The sequence below is a fragment of the Heterocephalus glaber genome, unplaced genomic scaffold (genome assembly GCF_053883595.1).
Source record: "Heterocephalus glaber isolate CG9 unplaced genomic scaffold, H.glaber_assembly_v1.0 deba00001497, whole genome shotgun sequence".
Taxonomy (NCBI): domain Eukaryota; kingdom Metazoa; phylum Chordata; class Mammalia; order Rodentia; family Bathyergidae; genus Heterocephalus; species Heterocephalus glaber.
This window is the reverse complement of record NW_028258320.1, coordinates 47,579,235-47,595,687: the sequence shown is the minus strand read 5'-3', so window position 1 is coordinate 47,595,687 and position 16,453 is coordinate 47,579,235. Positions and strand designations below refer to the sequence as shown.

The window sequence follows — 16,453 nt, the reverse complement described above, 5'->3', positions numbered from 1 at the left end:
GACTAGATAAATATTAGTCATAATTATGATTCATATATAAATACCCTCATAGCGAGGCATGGTGGCACATGCCTATAATCCCAGGACACTGGTAGCAGAAGAATCACAAGTTCAAGTCCAGCCTAGTCAACTTAGCAAGACCCTGTCTCAAAAATAGGAAAGGAGGGCCGGGGATTTAGCTCAGTGGTTCCGGCGCCTCTCAAGTGCGCAAGGTCCCGAGTTCGATCCCCGGTACCAAAAAAAAAAAAAATAGGAAAGGAGTGTAGACGTAGCTCAGTGCAAAGACCCTGGGTTCAATCCCCAGTACCACTGGAAGAAAAAAAAAAAAGCCTCAAAACATCCATTCCATTTGATTTAGTAGTTTTATCCTTGAAGTTATTCTAAAGAAAAAAACTTCAGGGCCGGGGATTTAGCTCAGTGGTTTCGCTGCCTGCTGCGCAAGTGCAAGGACCCAAGTTCAATCCCTGGTACCAAAAAAAAAAAGAAAAAAACTTCAAAAGACTAAAGCTAAATATGCTTACTATAGTTAGTAATGAAATGTAGAAATTGATTAAACATATAATACAATGGTCCATAAATCACAGTCTATATTAATCTTGTATTACAAATAATGTAAGGGCCTTATAAAAACAAGGAAAATCACTTAAGATATAATTAATAAAAAAGAGAAAGAAACCCGATCTATATTATGAGGCTGTACATCTGTAGAGTATATGCATATGACCAACTCCACAAGGCAAACTGAACATTAGCAGCTATTTCATGGTAGATTACATGGTGAGTTATTTTTCTATTATTAAAGTGCTTCTTCTATCACACATTTTTTTAAAAAGCATCCAAACAAAGGCGATACATTAGCGCCCACAAGCACAAGTGCAGATTTACACGCTGGGTGCCCTTCCCCTGAGGCAGGAGGGCCAGAAGCCCTCTCGAAGCAGCTGGCCGCATTTGGGGTGGTTTCAAGCTGCAAACTCCTACAGAGATGTGGAGGTGAGAGGAGAGCCACTCACTGTGAGGACACCACAGGATTCTCCCAGTGCAGCACTCGGTAGGCGGCTTCACAGGTGTAGCACAGACGGGTCAAAAAGGCCTCCAGCTGAATCAAGCTGCAAACACAGTGGCTTCTGTGAGTTGGCAAGATGGAAGCTCTGGAAAGGCAGGGCCTGGGATCTGGAAGGAACAGCTGGCAAAGAGTAGCCAACCTCCTTAAACACAGTGGATGGGTTACAAAAGCATGGGAGAAAAAGGCCTGGCCGTTTCAGTTCTCTGTTTGAAACACACACCCCAACCCCCAAGGTGGGAACAGTGCCTGCTCTTGCTTGCTTAGGCAGGCTGCTTAACTTTTCCAGGGCTGCAGTTTCCCCATCTACAAAATGAGAATCAGAAGACCCAAAGCACAACAACTGTGAGGATCAACAGCAGAATGCAGATCAATGTTTCTCTACCTACAGTGTAAGGCAGGCTCCCTTGGGTAATTTCATTTTGTTTTAAATGTGGATGTACCCAAGATGCCATGAGCACATCCCATACCCAGGTATAGTTTCCTGAAGGCTCCTTGGAGAAATGGCTGCTTCTAGACCTGAGGCAGGGAAGGTATTAAATGAACTTAAATATCCTATTGTACTTGAAAATGATGAGGAAGCATTTAAAAATGATGGGGATATATTGAAAGAACACAAAAACCAGCTCAAAAGCCATCCCACTGCCAAATTTAGGACAACTTGGGATCAAAATAATGACAGTAGGGCCGGGGATTTAGCTCAGTGGTTTCGGTGCCTGCCTCGCAAGCGCAAGGTCCTGAGTTTGATCCCCGGTACCAAAAAAAAAAAAAAAAAAAACTACTAAATATGTCAAGGTCATAAGAAACAAAGACTGAGGAGCTGTTCCAGATTAAAGGAGACTAAAGAGACATAAAAGCTAAATGTTAAGAGATAAGAATATGCTCAGTAGAGCACATGCAAGGCCCCAGGTTCCATCCGTTCATTGCTAAACACAAAACAAAAAACCCAATATAATGTGTGATCCCAGACTGGATCCTGGTAGAGGGGAAACTCATAGAAAGAACTTTATTAAGGGCTTGGGTATAGCTCAGTGGTAGAGCACATGCATAGCATGTCTAAGGCCCTGGGTATGATTCTAGGACAAGGATAGGGAAAAAAGAACTTTATTAATAGAACTGTTATAATGTGATTATGAAATATACATATATATAATAGTACTAACATTAATATTATAAATGTTAAACTTTTTAATTCTGATTACAGTACAGTGAGTATAAAGAGAATAATTGTTCTAGCTGGGTAAAGGGTATATAGGAACTATCTACACATTCTTGCTCCTCTTCTGTAAATTTAAAATTATTTCAAACTTTAAATTAAAAAAAAAAGATACTGAGTCCTCATTTCAACAGCGTATATACTAAACTTGGAATTATAAGGGAAGATTAGCATGACCCCTGCCCAAGCATGATACACAAATTCATGAAATGTTCTATATTTTTTAAGATTTTGAGGACAGTGAAAGTACTCTGTATAATACAATGAATATATGTCATTTTCCATTTGTCAAAACACATAGAATGTACAACACCAAGAGGGAACCCTCATGTGGACCAAGGACATTGCATGAAGATCATGTCTTAATGTAGGTCCACTAACTGTAACAAACGCACCCCTGTGATGGAAGAGGCTGAAGTTCAGGTGACTGTGGTAGAGGGAAAAGGAGGATATGGAAACTCTCTGTACTTCCTGCTCAATTTTTCTGTGTGCCTTAGGAATTAAAGGGTTTTAAAAAACAAAAACAAACAAAAAATAGATACTAAGGACCCACTCTTGATGACTCAGAATTTCTGGGCAGGGCCCAGGCACCCATTTGTTACTTTTTTTACTCCCACTGTTACATCAAAATCCTACACAGAGCCTCTGAAGTTGTCACAGTTAGTATTATTGAACAGTCTTAGGACACTTCCTCAAAGTACCAACTCTGTCAGGTTTTGGAAGTTTCTCCAAAAATGCAGCAATGATGACTAACATTTACTAAGCACTTCCTGAGTACCTGGCAATCAAGCAATCTTCCCAACCACCCTGTGAGTGAACCCTAGCCTCATCCCATATAACAGATTATAAATCTGAGGTGTAGGGAAGCTAAGTGACTTGTCTGATGCTACATACGTGGAAGAGCTGGTATTTGAACCTAGCCAGACAGTGGCTCCTGTAGGCACATGCTTAGTCAAGACTCCAGACCATCCCTTTAGGAGAAAGAACATAGCTATGAAGTCAGCTGAATCTGGAGTCTCAACCCAGAGGTCACTTCTAACTCTTTTTTTCACACATAAGTGGAGGATAATAATAGGAGCCACTGCCCAGAACTGTTAAAAAGATTAAATGAAGTAACATCTGTGGTTCACCCAATACAGTCCCTTGTGTACTCAGCAAGCACTTAGTGTGGTGGCTGCTGCTATTCTTGAATCACTTGTTCTCATCCCTCTGTCCTCTCTTCCATACTCACAAGCTCTTCACCTCAGCCATGGCCTCAGGGCGGGAAAGGCGAACTTTCTGCAGGTCTTCCTGCCTTATGCTGTGATATTTCTTCCGCATCAGCTCGGACTCTGGCAGCCGTGCCCGGCAAACCTCCTGAAGGTAGCCGAGCAGGGCAGGGGCTGAAATCATCAAGGCACCCACCGAGTACCAAGCACCTATGGGATCAAGAACACTACAGGTAGCACAGGTAAGCAAGTTCTAGGAGCCTGCCTACCATGTCCACTTGCTTGCTCCCTCGCCTCCTCCAGGACTCTGCTTAAGCAACCTTCCCTGGTCACCCAGTAAGACATGGTATCTCACCCCACCCACTACCCGCCTTATCCCAGCTTTGATTTTCCCCATAAATTAGCATCTCCTCCACTAATATAAGCTCTTGAGGACTGGCACTTTGTCCAGTCACTGATGTAGCTCTTGCTTTTTATGTTTTGTTTTGTTTTGTTTTGTTTTAGGGTTTTTTCTGTTTTTGTGAGATAGGGTTTCACTATGTAGTTCAGGCTGGCTTTGAACTACTCACCAGGTAGCCCAGGCTGGCCTCAAAATTGAGGCAATCCTCCTGCCTCAGCCTCCCAAGAGCTGGGATTACAGGAATGTATCACCATACCTGGCTCTAGCTGGGGTTTTTTGGGTTTTTGTTTTTGGGGGTTTTTTGGTACTGGAAATCGAACTCAGGACCTTGCACTTACCAGGCAGGTGTGGCACCACTGAGCTACAACTCCGGCCCTCTAGCTGTTTTTAATACATTAAAAAGGGCCTGGAGATTTAGCTCAATGGTTCCGCCGCCTGCCTTGCAAGCGGAAGGACCCAAGTTTGATCCCGGGTACCAAAAAATTTTAATAAATAAATAAATACATTAAAAAATACTGCTAGCACACAGTAGGCAGCTCATGCCTGGAGTCTCACTCCTCAGAGTTCACAAGAACTAACATTCAGATCTTTGAGGCATTAGGACAGACTGAAAGTCTTTCCTTTAGCTTTTAAGGTACCATAGGACACTGGATTGACAAATACAGAGGCTGAGATTAAAGAAGAAACATCTTCCATGAACTTGATATCCCAACAACAAGCTAAGGAGCACCAGGCCCACAATAAATGCTTGTTCAATACCTACTATAGGAACTGATTTATTTTGGAAATATAACCAGAAAATCTTAACATCCTAGGAAGTTCTGATCAGAGATGAGTCTAACTAAGAAAAAGAATGAGATCTTGTAGGAACTGTGTTTATTTTCAACCCTTTGAATCCGCATCTCCAGAGGAAACAAAGGAGACATTGGAGAATGTGTTCACTACAAGAAAGAATACACATATAAAGAATTAGCTCCTCGGGACATTCTGCCCCAGACCCTTTACTCATTCCCCTGAAGGGGCTATTTTTTTTCCTGCATCATCGGCCAGTTCTGATCAGGGAAAGGGCTGGGTCGAAGCAAACAATGTAGCAGGAGGGCTGTAGGAGACATCACCATCTAGGACCCCGACATTCATCCACCTGTCCAAACGTCTCTCTCAAAGGCTTCAGGCCTCTCCTCACTGCTGGTGACTGCCCTGCAGAATCCCTAGGCTCATTTGATGGACAAGGAGAAATAATCAAACTGGAAAAAAATTCCTTCTCAGCTCATCTTCCTAGTACTTTTACCCCATGCCATGTCCCCAGATGACCCCAGAATGAGCTAGAAAAGCACAAAGGAAAAAAGTCAATGCATTAGCAATCAGTTAAGAAGGAAACAATAATAACAATAATATCAGCTACAATGTACTGGCTGATTCTATTATGTCAGGCACTGTGCAAAGTGCTACACATAGACTATCTCCTTCCTCACAAATACCCTATGAGAAAAGCACTATTATTATCCTTCTTTTAAAGAAGAGGAAAATTAGCCCTCAACGGATGGGTTAAATAGTTTGCCCATGGTCGCCCCAGCAGCTCAGCCTATATTATCCCTTCAAAGCCTGAGTTCTGACTCCAAGCAGGCAGAGAGAAGCTAACCCAGGACAAGAAGAGTAGCTCTTGCAAACACAGCCATATCTCAGTATTCCTCCACCAGTCATTCACAAAAACCCACCAGCCTTGAAAGCAGTTCTTACCCTTATTCAACGTGAGGAACAAGATGTTGAGGCTCAGGCAGGTCAGCAAGGAACACAAAGGTGTCTGCCACCTACAAAACAGAGAGTCCTGATCATCAGACAGTCACTCTCCAGCTGGGAGGGGGAGCCCTGACAGCAAAGATGGGCAGGTCAGTAAGGAACACAAAGGTGTCTGCCACCTACAAAACAGAGAGTCCTGATCAACAGACAGTCACTCTCCAGCTGGGAGGGGGAGCCCCGAAAGCAAAGATGAGACATCCAAGCCAGGAGATGAGGAAGAGGCCTGGGGCACAGAGGACCACAGAGAAATAAAAAGTGAGCCCGTCTCTTAGATATGCAACCAGGAGAAAAGAGAAGAAGTCACATATTAATTAGCCTTAGAGTGAGAAAACTAGACCTATAAAACTTCCTCCCAAAAGGAGGTTTCTGTTAAGGAACCTGGTTAACACTGTTTCACCTATTACTTTTGCAGTATTAGAGATTGAAGCCAGGGCCTTCACACTAAGCTATATACCCAGCCCTTTTTCTTTCTTTTGAGAATGGGTCTCCTTAAATCGTTAAGTTACTCAGTCTGGCTGAACTTGCTATCCTCCTGCCTTAGGCCCACAGAGTGCTAGGATTATAAACGTGCACCACTAGGCTCAGCTTCACCTGTGCTTTATAAGTGCCTAGTCTCCTTGACAGTAAACTGACATTTTTCTTTAATACTTTCCTTTATTCTTTTTCACCACTTCATAATAACTTACAACCACTGCATAAGAATGATCTAATACAGAAATCAAGAAAGAACAAATTATGGATTTCTTTGCCTCCCTTTGTGACTTTATCATCTTATGTCTATATTGTGAGAGTCTGAGTTTATCTTGAATATTAAAAAGAGGAAAAATAATAAAGATTTTATTTTAATGTATTAAAAACTGAAGATGAAACTAGAATGCAGGATTCACTCAGTAAAGACACCCTTATGAACTGGAACAGATGGAAGCAGGTACAGACACAGCTCCCAGCACCACCAAATGGCAATGGAGCAGTTCCCAAGAGGGAAAGAAAAAGACCAGAGGTTTAGATTGCTGAGGTCAAGCAAGTGCTGCTGGCTTAGTCCCTAATAAGGGACATTTACTAGGGAAATAAGAGCACAGATATGATAATGAAGCCACGGACACCTGAATTCTAAAGCAGTGTCAGATATACAAGGTGCACCATCAGAGACAAATATAATCAGGTAAACAGTGGCAAACAATTCACTCAGAACTTAAATGTATTTTTTATGCTCTAATTAGAGAATTTCAGTTACTAAATGAGGTTAATTTGTAGTTGTTTTATTTATTTATTTATTTATTTATTTATTTATTTATTTATTTTGGTACTGAAGATCGAACTCGGGACCTTGCACTTGCAAGGCAGGTGGCCGAACCACTGAGCTAAATCCCTGGCCCTCTGTAGTTGTTTTGTTTTTGAGACAAGGTCTCACTATGTAATTCAGACTGGCCTTGAATTCACTATGTAGCCCAGGCTGACCCTGAACTCATGCCAGTCCTCCTAACCCTCTTGAGTGCTGAGATTATAGGTGTACAGCATCATGCCTGGCTAAATGATGTTAGTTTACATGAGACTTTTTAATACAAATTAGGAGGGAATGAAATAACACTCTTTGCCTTTCTCTTGAAATTCAACACACTCCACCTGTATTACCCTACTCAGACCTCAGAAACTCTGGTGGCTGCTACCAGAGTAAAAGCTAAACAGAAACTACATCTAAGGCCAATCCTACACCAGAAATAGGAACATCACACCAACTACTGAAGTCACTTTCATTTTCAAAACTCTCCCATCCTTCCTAATGTTTGGCTCTAGGAGACCCACATAAGAGTGGTTGATCCCAAAACAGAGAGTCTTAAAATTGACTGCGGCTTCAGATCTAATAGCCAAAGCCCAAGATTAGGTTCCTCTTCAAAGTCAAATCCTCTTTACTAAGAATCAAAAGCACATACTAATCTGACAGCCACATTCACAGACCAGTGTTCCCTCGGCCAGCAGGAGAGACCACTGGCTGGGAGAGAAGGGGTTAGGTGTGATGTTCCACCTCCCTCTAGCTCTAACCAATCCCACCATATCCTCAGGAGACGAATCCCTCCTCCTCCCTACCTCTTACACCAAGAGCAGAGTGATTTACAGTAGAGAATATGACTCTGGAACACTGGGCAACATAGCAAGACCCTGTCTCCAGATGATGATGATCATGATGACAATGGGGACCCACTATTTCTAAACTGAGGCAAAGAAGAAGACTCAACAGCACCCTCAGAAGTCACCACACTCTGTTCACCCTGCCTCCCACCAGTCTTTCCAGGTACTGAAGGTCTTTATGAGAATCTGACAAAACTAGAAGTTTTTCCCCCGAAATAAACATGCATGAACACACATAATTTTACATGCCATTTCAGGGAATTCACTAACCCCTAAAATCCACCAACAGGCTCTAATTTAAGAACCTCTGCACTTTAAGACAACTAGGTTTTAGGAGATTCCTGATGTGATGCAATAATGACACAACTTTTTTTTTTTTGTAACGGAGATAGAACTCAGGACCTTGCGCTTGTGAGGCAGGCGGCAGAACCACTGAGCTAAATCCCCGGCCCCAAGGACACAACATTTACCTTTGCCAAAAAAGAATTTTTTTTTTTTGGTACTGGGGATCGAAAAAAAGAATTTTTTTTAACTTGAATTTAGTTCAACTTTTAAATCTAACTTCCAGTTTCCACTGTAAGTAAACAGACAAATCTAGGTAGGAAATTCTCCAGCTCAGTTAGCTCAGTCATTTCAGCATGGATGAAACAAGTGATTGGTTCAGATTGAAAAACATTTATGGAACTTATGTCCCTTATGTCTTAATCACACACAATGCATCATCCCAACCTGATTTGTATACATGAAATTTCTGGGGAAAACTAGAGAAACCTAGATACAAACCAAGTATAAAAAGATATCAAGGAATTATTTATTATTGCGTTAGATATGATGGTGATGCTGAAAGAAAATGTCCTTAATTATTAAGAGACACAAACTGAAGTATTCAGGTAGGAGAAGGCCACCTATCTGTAATTTAAAATACTTTTAATTTAAGAAACAAAGTGAGGGGCTGGGGGATTTAGTTCAGTGGCACCACACCTTCCTTGCAAGCAAAAGGTCCTGAGTTCGATCCCCAAAACCTCAAAAAAAAAAAAGAAAGAAAGAAAGTGAGGTGAAAGAAGGAGAAAAGAAAATTAGGAAGAATGAAAAGCACAGCAGGACAGGGGAAGAAGTGAGACCCATAGTTTCAGGCAACTAGTGAAAATGGTACCTGCTTAGTATTAGAAACAGTATTTGTTTCTAACTTTTCTCCAAATTATATCCTAATTTTGATAATTATGTTAAAACTGGAAGAGAAGGGGGAAAAATTAAGCCTGCTAAAGCTACAGAAGGCCAACACTGAACAATTCTATCAGTCCTGAGACCGGACCTTTTCCAGTCACAAAGAAGAAACTTGATTAAAAAGCTAGATGGTTCCCCAGTGCCTGCCTCTCCTGGATGGGTGCTGAGACACCTGGATAAATCTAGAGGCCAAATAAACTATCCAGAACTGGTCCTCACCAGGGCAGAAAAGATAGCCCAATCATTGCCTAAATAACCGGCACTATTACAGAGCAAGGAGGCAGAAGGTCCCGCAGCCCAAAACAACTCCATAAAGTCTGTACCTGAGCAAGTATCGAACACCATCACCTGCATCCTTCAGAGGTTCCAGGTAGATCTCCAGTCTCTTGTAGGACAGAACCAAGTTGAAAAGATCAAATGCTGGGGTCTTGGTAGGGACAGGTGGACATTCCGAGAATGCCTCAGACATCACACCGGGGCTCACTTCTGAACCACTCCCCTCACGCTCTGATGTCTGCATCCTGTAACCATAATAATTCCCAACATTTGTTATGTATTGCACTCCCAGGCCCAACACACTTCTTGCATTATTTCATGTGGTACCCATAGTAAAAGTGAAGTGGATTACATGTGGAATACCCATTTCACAGAGGAGGAAACTGAAGTCATTAATTACTCAAGACACAAAATCCTGTTCTTCAGACTCCCATCCAATGCTCTTTTCCCCACAGACCCATCAAGAATGCAGGATGTTACACACAGGCACACATGGTTGCTGGAGGGAGGCAGCCTGTGCTCTCAAGAGAAATGATGTCCTGGAATATTCTTTCTTCCTCTTTTTGAAGTGTCTTGCTATGTAACCCAGGCTGGCCTCAAACTGGGCAGGCTGTCCTGGGATTACAACTGCACAAGACCACGCCTGGCTTTTCTTTCTTTCTTGACCAGTTAACTACTAACAACCTTCCAGTGTCAGTTTAAATATCACTCCCTTGCTCTAGGAAGGCTGCTTGTTTCCCCCTACTATTTGGCTGGTCTCCATTCATCAAAGTTTCTGTACACAGTAGGTGTGTAGTAACTACAACTTGCTAAACGAGTAAACGAGTTACATTCATCCAGGACTACCATCCTCTCTCTACCTTACGCCATCTTTTCTAATCCTTCCTCTTCCTTTGTTCCCAACAATTTCATGGACCAGCCCTGCCCATAAAGCAGCAATCACCTTCCTAGACACCCCATTTCAATCTCCCCTTTCTGATGAAGAGAGCCACAAGAACCTTCAGGCTCTTTCCTAATATCAAAGTCCTACCACCCCCAGCGCTAAGCAGTAAATGAGGGGGCGGAACCTCCGCAAACAGCCAGTCCCAGGCAATAAATTGCAACCGGAGGTGGGGAGACAACAAAGTGGTTGTTGGGAGCCCGAAATCCCCACGGACAAAGCCTGGGGTAAAGGTCTCAGGCGGGGCGCTGGAGCCTAGGAAGGAATAAAGCAGGTCAGCACCAGCAGATGCCTGGACCACCACCTCTGCAGCCCAGGAAGCCTGTTGGAGTCCCAAAGGCCCAGACGGAAGCCACGCCCAAGGTCGCTCGGCCAGAAGGTGGCGGCCCTACCAAGGCCGGGCGCCCAACTCTGCACAGTCGCGCGAACGCGGAGGCGGGAACGTGATGGCACCTCACCTACCCGGTCGCTGGCTTGGTGGAGGGAGGGGAAGGGACGGCCCGGAGCACCGGGAAGGCCACTGGCCCGCCGACAATTTCTTCGGCCCCACCCCACCACTGTGTTGCGACGCCTCCTAGGGCCGTTCTGAAGTGGCAGGAATGAGGGCCACCTCCGCTGTCACCAGCACTTCCGGGACGCGAGTCGCTGTACGGCGGCGTGCCCGTGACGTCATCGCGGCGGTCCCGCCCCTGGCCCCGGCGCCAGGCTTAGTTCCGCTCTAACAAAGGGGAGCACCCTCTTTCATACTGCGCCTGCGCGCCTTTTCCCCCTCTGCAGCTGCTAGAGTTAAGTTCTTTGTTAGGCAGAGACTCATAAAATGTGGAGCCTGGGAGCACACGCCTAGTGACCCTACACTTTGCTACCCCGCCTCACTCTGAAAGACTCTGGCAAACAATCGACTGGAGAGAAGCACAATTAAAGAATTTACATCATCATCCCCTGCCCCCAACTTTGGCGGGCACTTACCTGGCTGTTGGCCCTGAAGCTTGTGAATCGAGGAAAGGAACTATACATGTCCTGTATGCCAGTACCGAGCAGAGAATGCCGTTCTGAGTCTCCTGCTGTACACAAGATCCGCGTGGGCCTTTCCCAGTTCAATCCCCTTAATACTGTGCAGTCCAGGTAATGTCCCTGAAACCACACGTGCGATAGCTATGCATTAATGACATATACTTACTTACTGAGGGTTCACCAACTGCCAAGCACCTGACTAAACTCTCTTGGGGCATTATGTAGTCCTCCAATAACCCCATTAGGGCTATCGCCATTTTACAAAGGAAATATCCGACATATGTTAAGGAAATTCTCCATTGTCACAGGAAATAAGCAACTGGGATCTGGGATTTGAACCTCACATGTTACGGACCCCAGCCCTCCCAGCCATACCTATATTGCTACCCACTTTTACCTGCATTTCCTGGCCTCATCCCTGCTGCTCTAGTCTTCAGGTGCCTCAATATCAGCCAACTGAACCACTCCATTGTCATCTTCAAATACTACTTGGGCTCCTGTCTCCTTTATTGCTTGGAATGCCCTTCTGCCACCCTTACTTCTGTCCAAATCCAGCCCAGTCCACTCAGCAAGAGTCAAATGTCTGCAACCCATCCCTGGTTGCCCCAGCTGGAAATAATCACTTCCCTTTCAACCACAGAAGTTTATCCATATCTATTGCCATGCTCCTCCAGCCAAGACTCAGCTATGTTCAAAATTCCAACTCTTCTTACTTCTTGAGCCCTTCCACGATCTAGCCAGCCCTGAAATCCACATTCTCAGCAGCTCTTGCCTCTCATCCTAGAGACAAAAATCCATGGAAAATGTTGTCTTTACACCTTTTGCCTTCCCTATTTGGAACCCTTTCTACCTTTGCTTCCATACCCAGTCACTCTTCACTGCACCAAAGTCCCTACATGCCACAGGGCTACCTGACTGCTCCCCTGTGACATCCTGGCTGCTAAATCCAATGGACACCTTAGGTCCTCCTTGCAGGTGAGCTCTGCAGCATTAGAGCCACCACTCCTCTTCCCTCAAATCATTGTCCACCTTAGCCAACATGATATCATCCTGTCCTACTCCAGGTCTCCTTAGGGCTCTTCTTACTGTCCCTCAAATGCTGTCCATCTGGCACCCCCTTCCCTCTGACTCCAGACACTCTCCCGAGGATCATTCATTCTCAGGACTCTGTCTGCTAATACTTCTCATATCTATGTCTTCAACAACTGGAACAGCATCTGGCACATTGTAGGCCTTCTGTAAAAAAGGATTTGAAGATGTTACTGTTGGTGGACAGTACATGGGATATCTCTGTTATTTCTCATAACTATCTTTACAGTTATCTCAAAATCCAGTGCTTATACTATGTGGGAATTTTGTTTGTTTGTTGTACCAGGGATCGAACTCGGGTCCGTGCACTTGTGCAGCAGGCAAATACGGGAATTTTTTATAGCTCCTTGTTTAGTCAACATTTTCGATTAACTGGCATATGCCATGTCCCAACATGAGTAGGGTAAGAGGCCTTCTCCTTGGATGAGTTGCTCAGTTGTTTTTTCCAGCTATAAAATGGAGATAATTATAGTAGCAACGTCACAGGGATGTGGTAATAATTAAATAAGCTAATGGATATAAATTCCTAGTATAAGTGTTCAAAAATTGTTAGCAATCATTGCTGTTTTTATTTTCACTCAAAACCCTATCACCATCACCCCAGCCCAGAAATCAGACAAGAAGGGCTAGAACATAGACATCCGAATCACACACACACCAATAAGCTATATTCAGAAATCACTCCCTCACCACCCCTTAGAAGAATGAGCTCAGCATTGTGTCCCCACTGAGAGCTATCTGCAGGACTCTGCCTCTCCTCCCCAGGGATGAGTCTTTTCCCAGAAGGTCTCCTTGGTCTTTTTATGCAGTTAGCTTCTGAAGGCCCCACTGGTCCTTCTCCTGAACCAGCTCCAAGTTTGAATTCCAAAAGAGCCCAGTGCCATTCCATCCTGACTTCTCCCCACTTCTTCTTCACCCTCCCTCCTTTCTGTCTCCTGCTCAGACCATCCTCTTCCTGGAACATTTTCAGTGCCACCCTGTCACCTCTAGAGAACACTCCTCTGAAAGTTCCCCAAGTGTGTCATGTCTCACAGTGCTATGCCTTTTTCAGATTTTCCTCCCCATTCTTTACTTAATCAACTCTTATTCTTGTTCCAAAACTCAGCTCAAGTCTCAGCCCTTCAGGAAGATTTCCTGAAGAGCATCTGAATTAGGTAGGTGCCCCTTCTGATTTTTCTCCATGTGCTTGTCCCACCCCAGCACTTGGCATATGCAAAGTCATTGTCTATTTACATGGCAGCTCTTCTTCTCTCTAGGCTGTGAAAGTCCTGAGGAACTGATTTGACTTTAACTGTATGTCAAGCTTCTAGCACAAAATAGGTATCCAATAAATGTGCATGTCACTTTCTTCCTTGTATTCTAGCTAGACATGCACATATCTTCTCTCTCTTTCTGGTTGTTGACTTCTGGAGGGCTGAATTCATGTTTCTTTTTATCCAAGACCCAGAATAATGCCCACTTCTTAAAATGGTGACGGAGACTTGATAACAGGCCTCAATTTCTACCCTCCATGGACCTCTAGTTGAATAGGAGACACTGACTTCACCATAATACAAACCAGTGAGTCCTATAGTAAAAGTATGTGCAAAAAAAAAGGACAGATTTAGACTAAGAGATAGGGAAGTTTTCTGGACAATCTAGTATTTTAATTAAGAAGACCCTTCCCTTCTTAGAAGAAAAAAAATTAGGGAGGGGGCGGTTTACCAGGGATCGAACTCAGGACCTTGCGCTTGCGAAGCAGGTGCTGAGAAAGAAGAAAAATTTTGACTTCAGTGTCTCAACTACCTGAAAGTCTACCATAAGTAATTCACTCCAAATAAAACTTTCACATTCTGGTCGGGGATTTAGCTCAGTGGTGCTGCTGCCTGCCTCGCAAGCTCAAGGTCCTGAGTTTGATCCCCAAAACAAAACAAAAATTTTTTTTCACTTTCTTTGCAATTCTTCCTCCTCGTGGTACAGTTGAATGGGCCAATAATAGTCCAGGTTCTTGTATATGACAAGGAAAGAATTGCCAAGCATACACCCAGTGGTAAGTAGTAAGTGGCTACATATATAGATGATCACAGGAAAGGTAGCAACAGCAATAGGAAAAGGGGAAAAGAGGGGACCCATAACCAAGGCTTTCAGTTTTGTTTTGTTTTGTATTTTGGCTTTCAGAATTTTAAAGGCCAGACCCCTTTGGCTTTAGGTGCCTCCCATTGAATCTCCCTTGGTGCCAGTGCATAGGAATCTCTTAGGCTTTTGTTATTTCATTTTGTACCTCTCTCAGGATAATGGAAGCAGGAATAAATGTTGGGTGCAGTTTAGGTTTAGATGGGGGAAGGGAGTGACTCACTTGGCTCCTTTGTTTCTAACTGTACTACTTGGGTCTGTCTAGACCACTGGCCTCAGACTGGCTGTGGCTAGTAATAGTATGGGTTTTCATCTCTGGCTGCTATATAATTGGGGAATATTATTCAAAAACTCCTACACATTATTTGAGAGGGTTATTGGAGGATATAAGAAAGTTCTAAAGACCAGAAAAGGACAGCAGTCATGGTCAACATCAGTGAACAAAGGCCTCGCCTGGTAGTGAGAGACTGATGAGGTGGACTCAGTTTTGGGGGTTTAATTCCAATTGATTGATTGATTGATTGACTGGTGGCATTGCAGGGGAACAAACCCAAGACACTACACATGCTAAGCAAGTGCACCACCACTGAGGAACACCCTCAGCCCTAACTCTGGTTTTTATATAATTGAGTTCTCGCTCACTCTTTCCCTTCTTAGTATTTTGAGTCTTCACTCTTGTCTCAAATCCTGGTGTCTAGCAGATATGTGGAAGAGACTAAGGAAAAAAAACATAAAGAGGGTAATTAATACCTTAATACCTTAACTTGACATTTCTCAGAGGCTAGTCTTTGCATAACCAAGTGTGTTTATGGCCCATATAATTGAGTCATAAAACTCACTATGGCCCTTGGAGGAATACTAGGTAGAAATGCTGAATAGAACAAGCTAGAGTGGGAAATGTCAGGCTTAGTGGCACATGCCTTTAATCCCAGCACTCAGAAGGCTGAGGCACAAGGATCACAAGTTTGAGCCAGCCTGGGCTACATAGTGAGTTCAAGACCAACCTGGAATACATAGAGACCCGTCTCAAAAAAACAAAAATACAACAAAATTGAGTGGGAGAGAGAGAACTGGCTAAGCAGGCCTCTGCCACCAGATGGCTCCCTTGCCCACTTTTCCTAAAATCCTTAGGGTTTCAGGGATATTTCTCTTTGAACTTCTAGTTTCTGGTTATCATACATCATGCAGACTCCATTAATTTTTCACCATTTCCTTAATATGCCAGATCTTTTCACACTTATGGCTATATTAGCTATGTCTTGCTGTATAACAAAGTATTTTAAAACTTAAGGGTTTAGCCAACAATAAACATACATTGTCTCATACCGTTTAGGGGGTCTGGGTGGTTTGGATCAGAAAATGAGGATGGCTTAGTAGGCATTTTGGCTCAGGGGCTTTCATGGGGCTGCAGTCAATTGTTAGCTAAGGCTGAATCCTAGATGGCTGTTATGGTTTAAATATGAAATGACCCACCAAAGACTCATGTATTGAGGACTTGATCCCCAGTACACCAATGTGTGTAGGGGTGGAACCTAGAGAGGTGGGACCTAGAGGTGATTAGGTCATGCAGGCACTAACCTCATCAAAGGGTTCATTGATAGTCAATTATCTGAATGAGCTGTTAGATGTGGGGCCCAGTTGGAAGAAGTAGGTCACTGGGAGGTGACTTTGAAAGTTTCTGTATCCCATCCCCAACCCCTTCATTTCCTTCTGGCTCTTTCCATTTTGTTCTGCTTGCCATCAAGTGAGCAGCTTTCCTCCACCATGAACTCCTGTCATATTTCTGCCTTGGAACCAACTAACCATTGCTTGAAACCTCTAAAACAGTGGACTAAAGCAAACCTAATGTTCCTAATGTTAGGTAGGTAGTTAGAGATTAGCAGGCCTGAGAGACAAAGTGGCGGGGGGGGGGGGGCAGTCCTAAGTAGCATACATTGCCAGTTAATTAAAGAAAGACTTCAACATATAATACATTTATAATCACTTGTTAGGT

General features: G+C 43.7%; 1 protein-coding gene and 1 non-coding gene across 26 annotated transcripts in view; one reads left to right on the top strand and one right to left on the bottom strand.

Annotated features, from left to right (window-relative positions):
• Nucleotides 1-10,921, bottom strand: part of Zfyve27 (zinc finger FYVE-type containing 27) — a 49,016-nt gene extending 38,095 nt beyond the window's left edge. For 15 of the 25 annotated variants that reach the window (XR_015440390.1, XR_015440391.1, XR_002392590.2 and 12 more), the window contains exons 1-5: nt 10,711-10,915; nt 9,356-9,553; nt 5,622-5,692; nt 3,508-3,694; nt 1,011-1,106 (exon numbers count right to left, since the gene is read on the bottom strand). Coding sequence is in view for 19 of the 25 variants with exons in the window: in XM_087185090.1 (XP_087041216.1) it covers nt 1,011-1,106; nt 3,508-3,694; nt 5,622-5,692; nt 9,356-9,552 (551 nt within the window). In the remaining 6 variants the exon portion in view is untranslated. Of the gene's footprint in view, nt 1-1,010; nt 1,107-3,507; nt 3,695-5,621; nt 5,693-9,355; nt 9,554-10,706 lie in introns of those variants that run through there. The other 10 variants (XR_015440388.1, XR_015440387.1, XM_087185094.1 and 7 more) reach the window with 5 other exon arrangements.
• LOC147825675 (U6 spliceosomal RNA) lies at nt 2,395-2,500 on the top strand. The gene has a single exon (XR_015440622.1). It is a non-coding gene; the product is annotated as a U6 spliceosomal RNA (small nuclear RNA).
• Nucleotides 10,922-16,453: the final 5,532 nt, after the last annotated feature.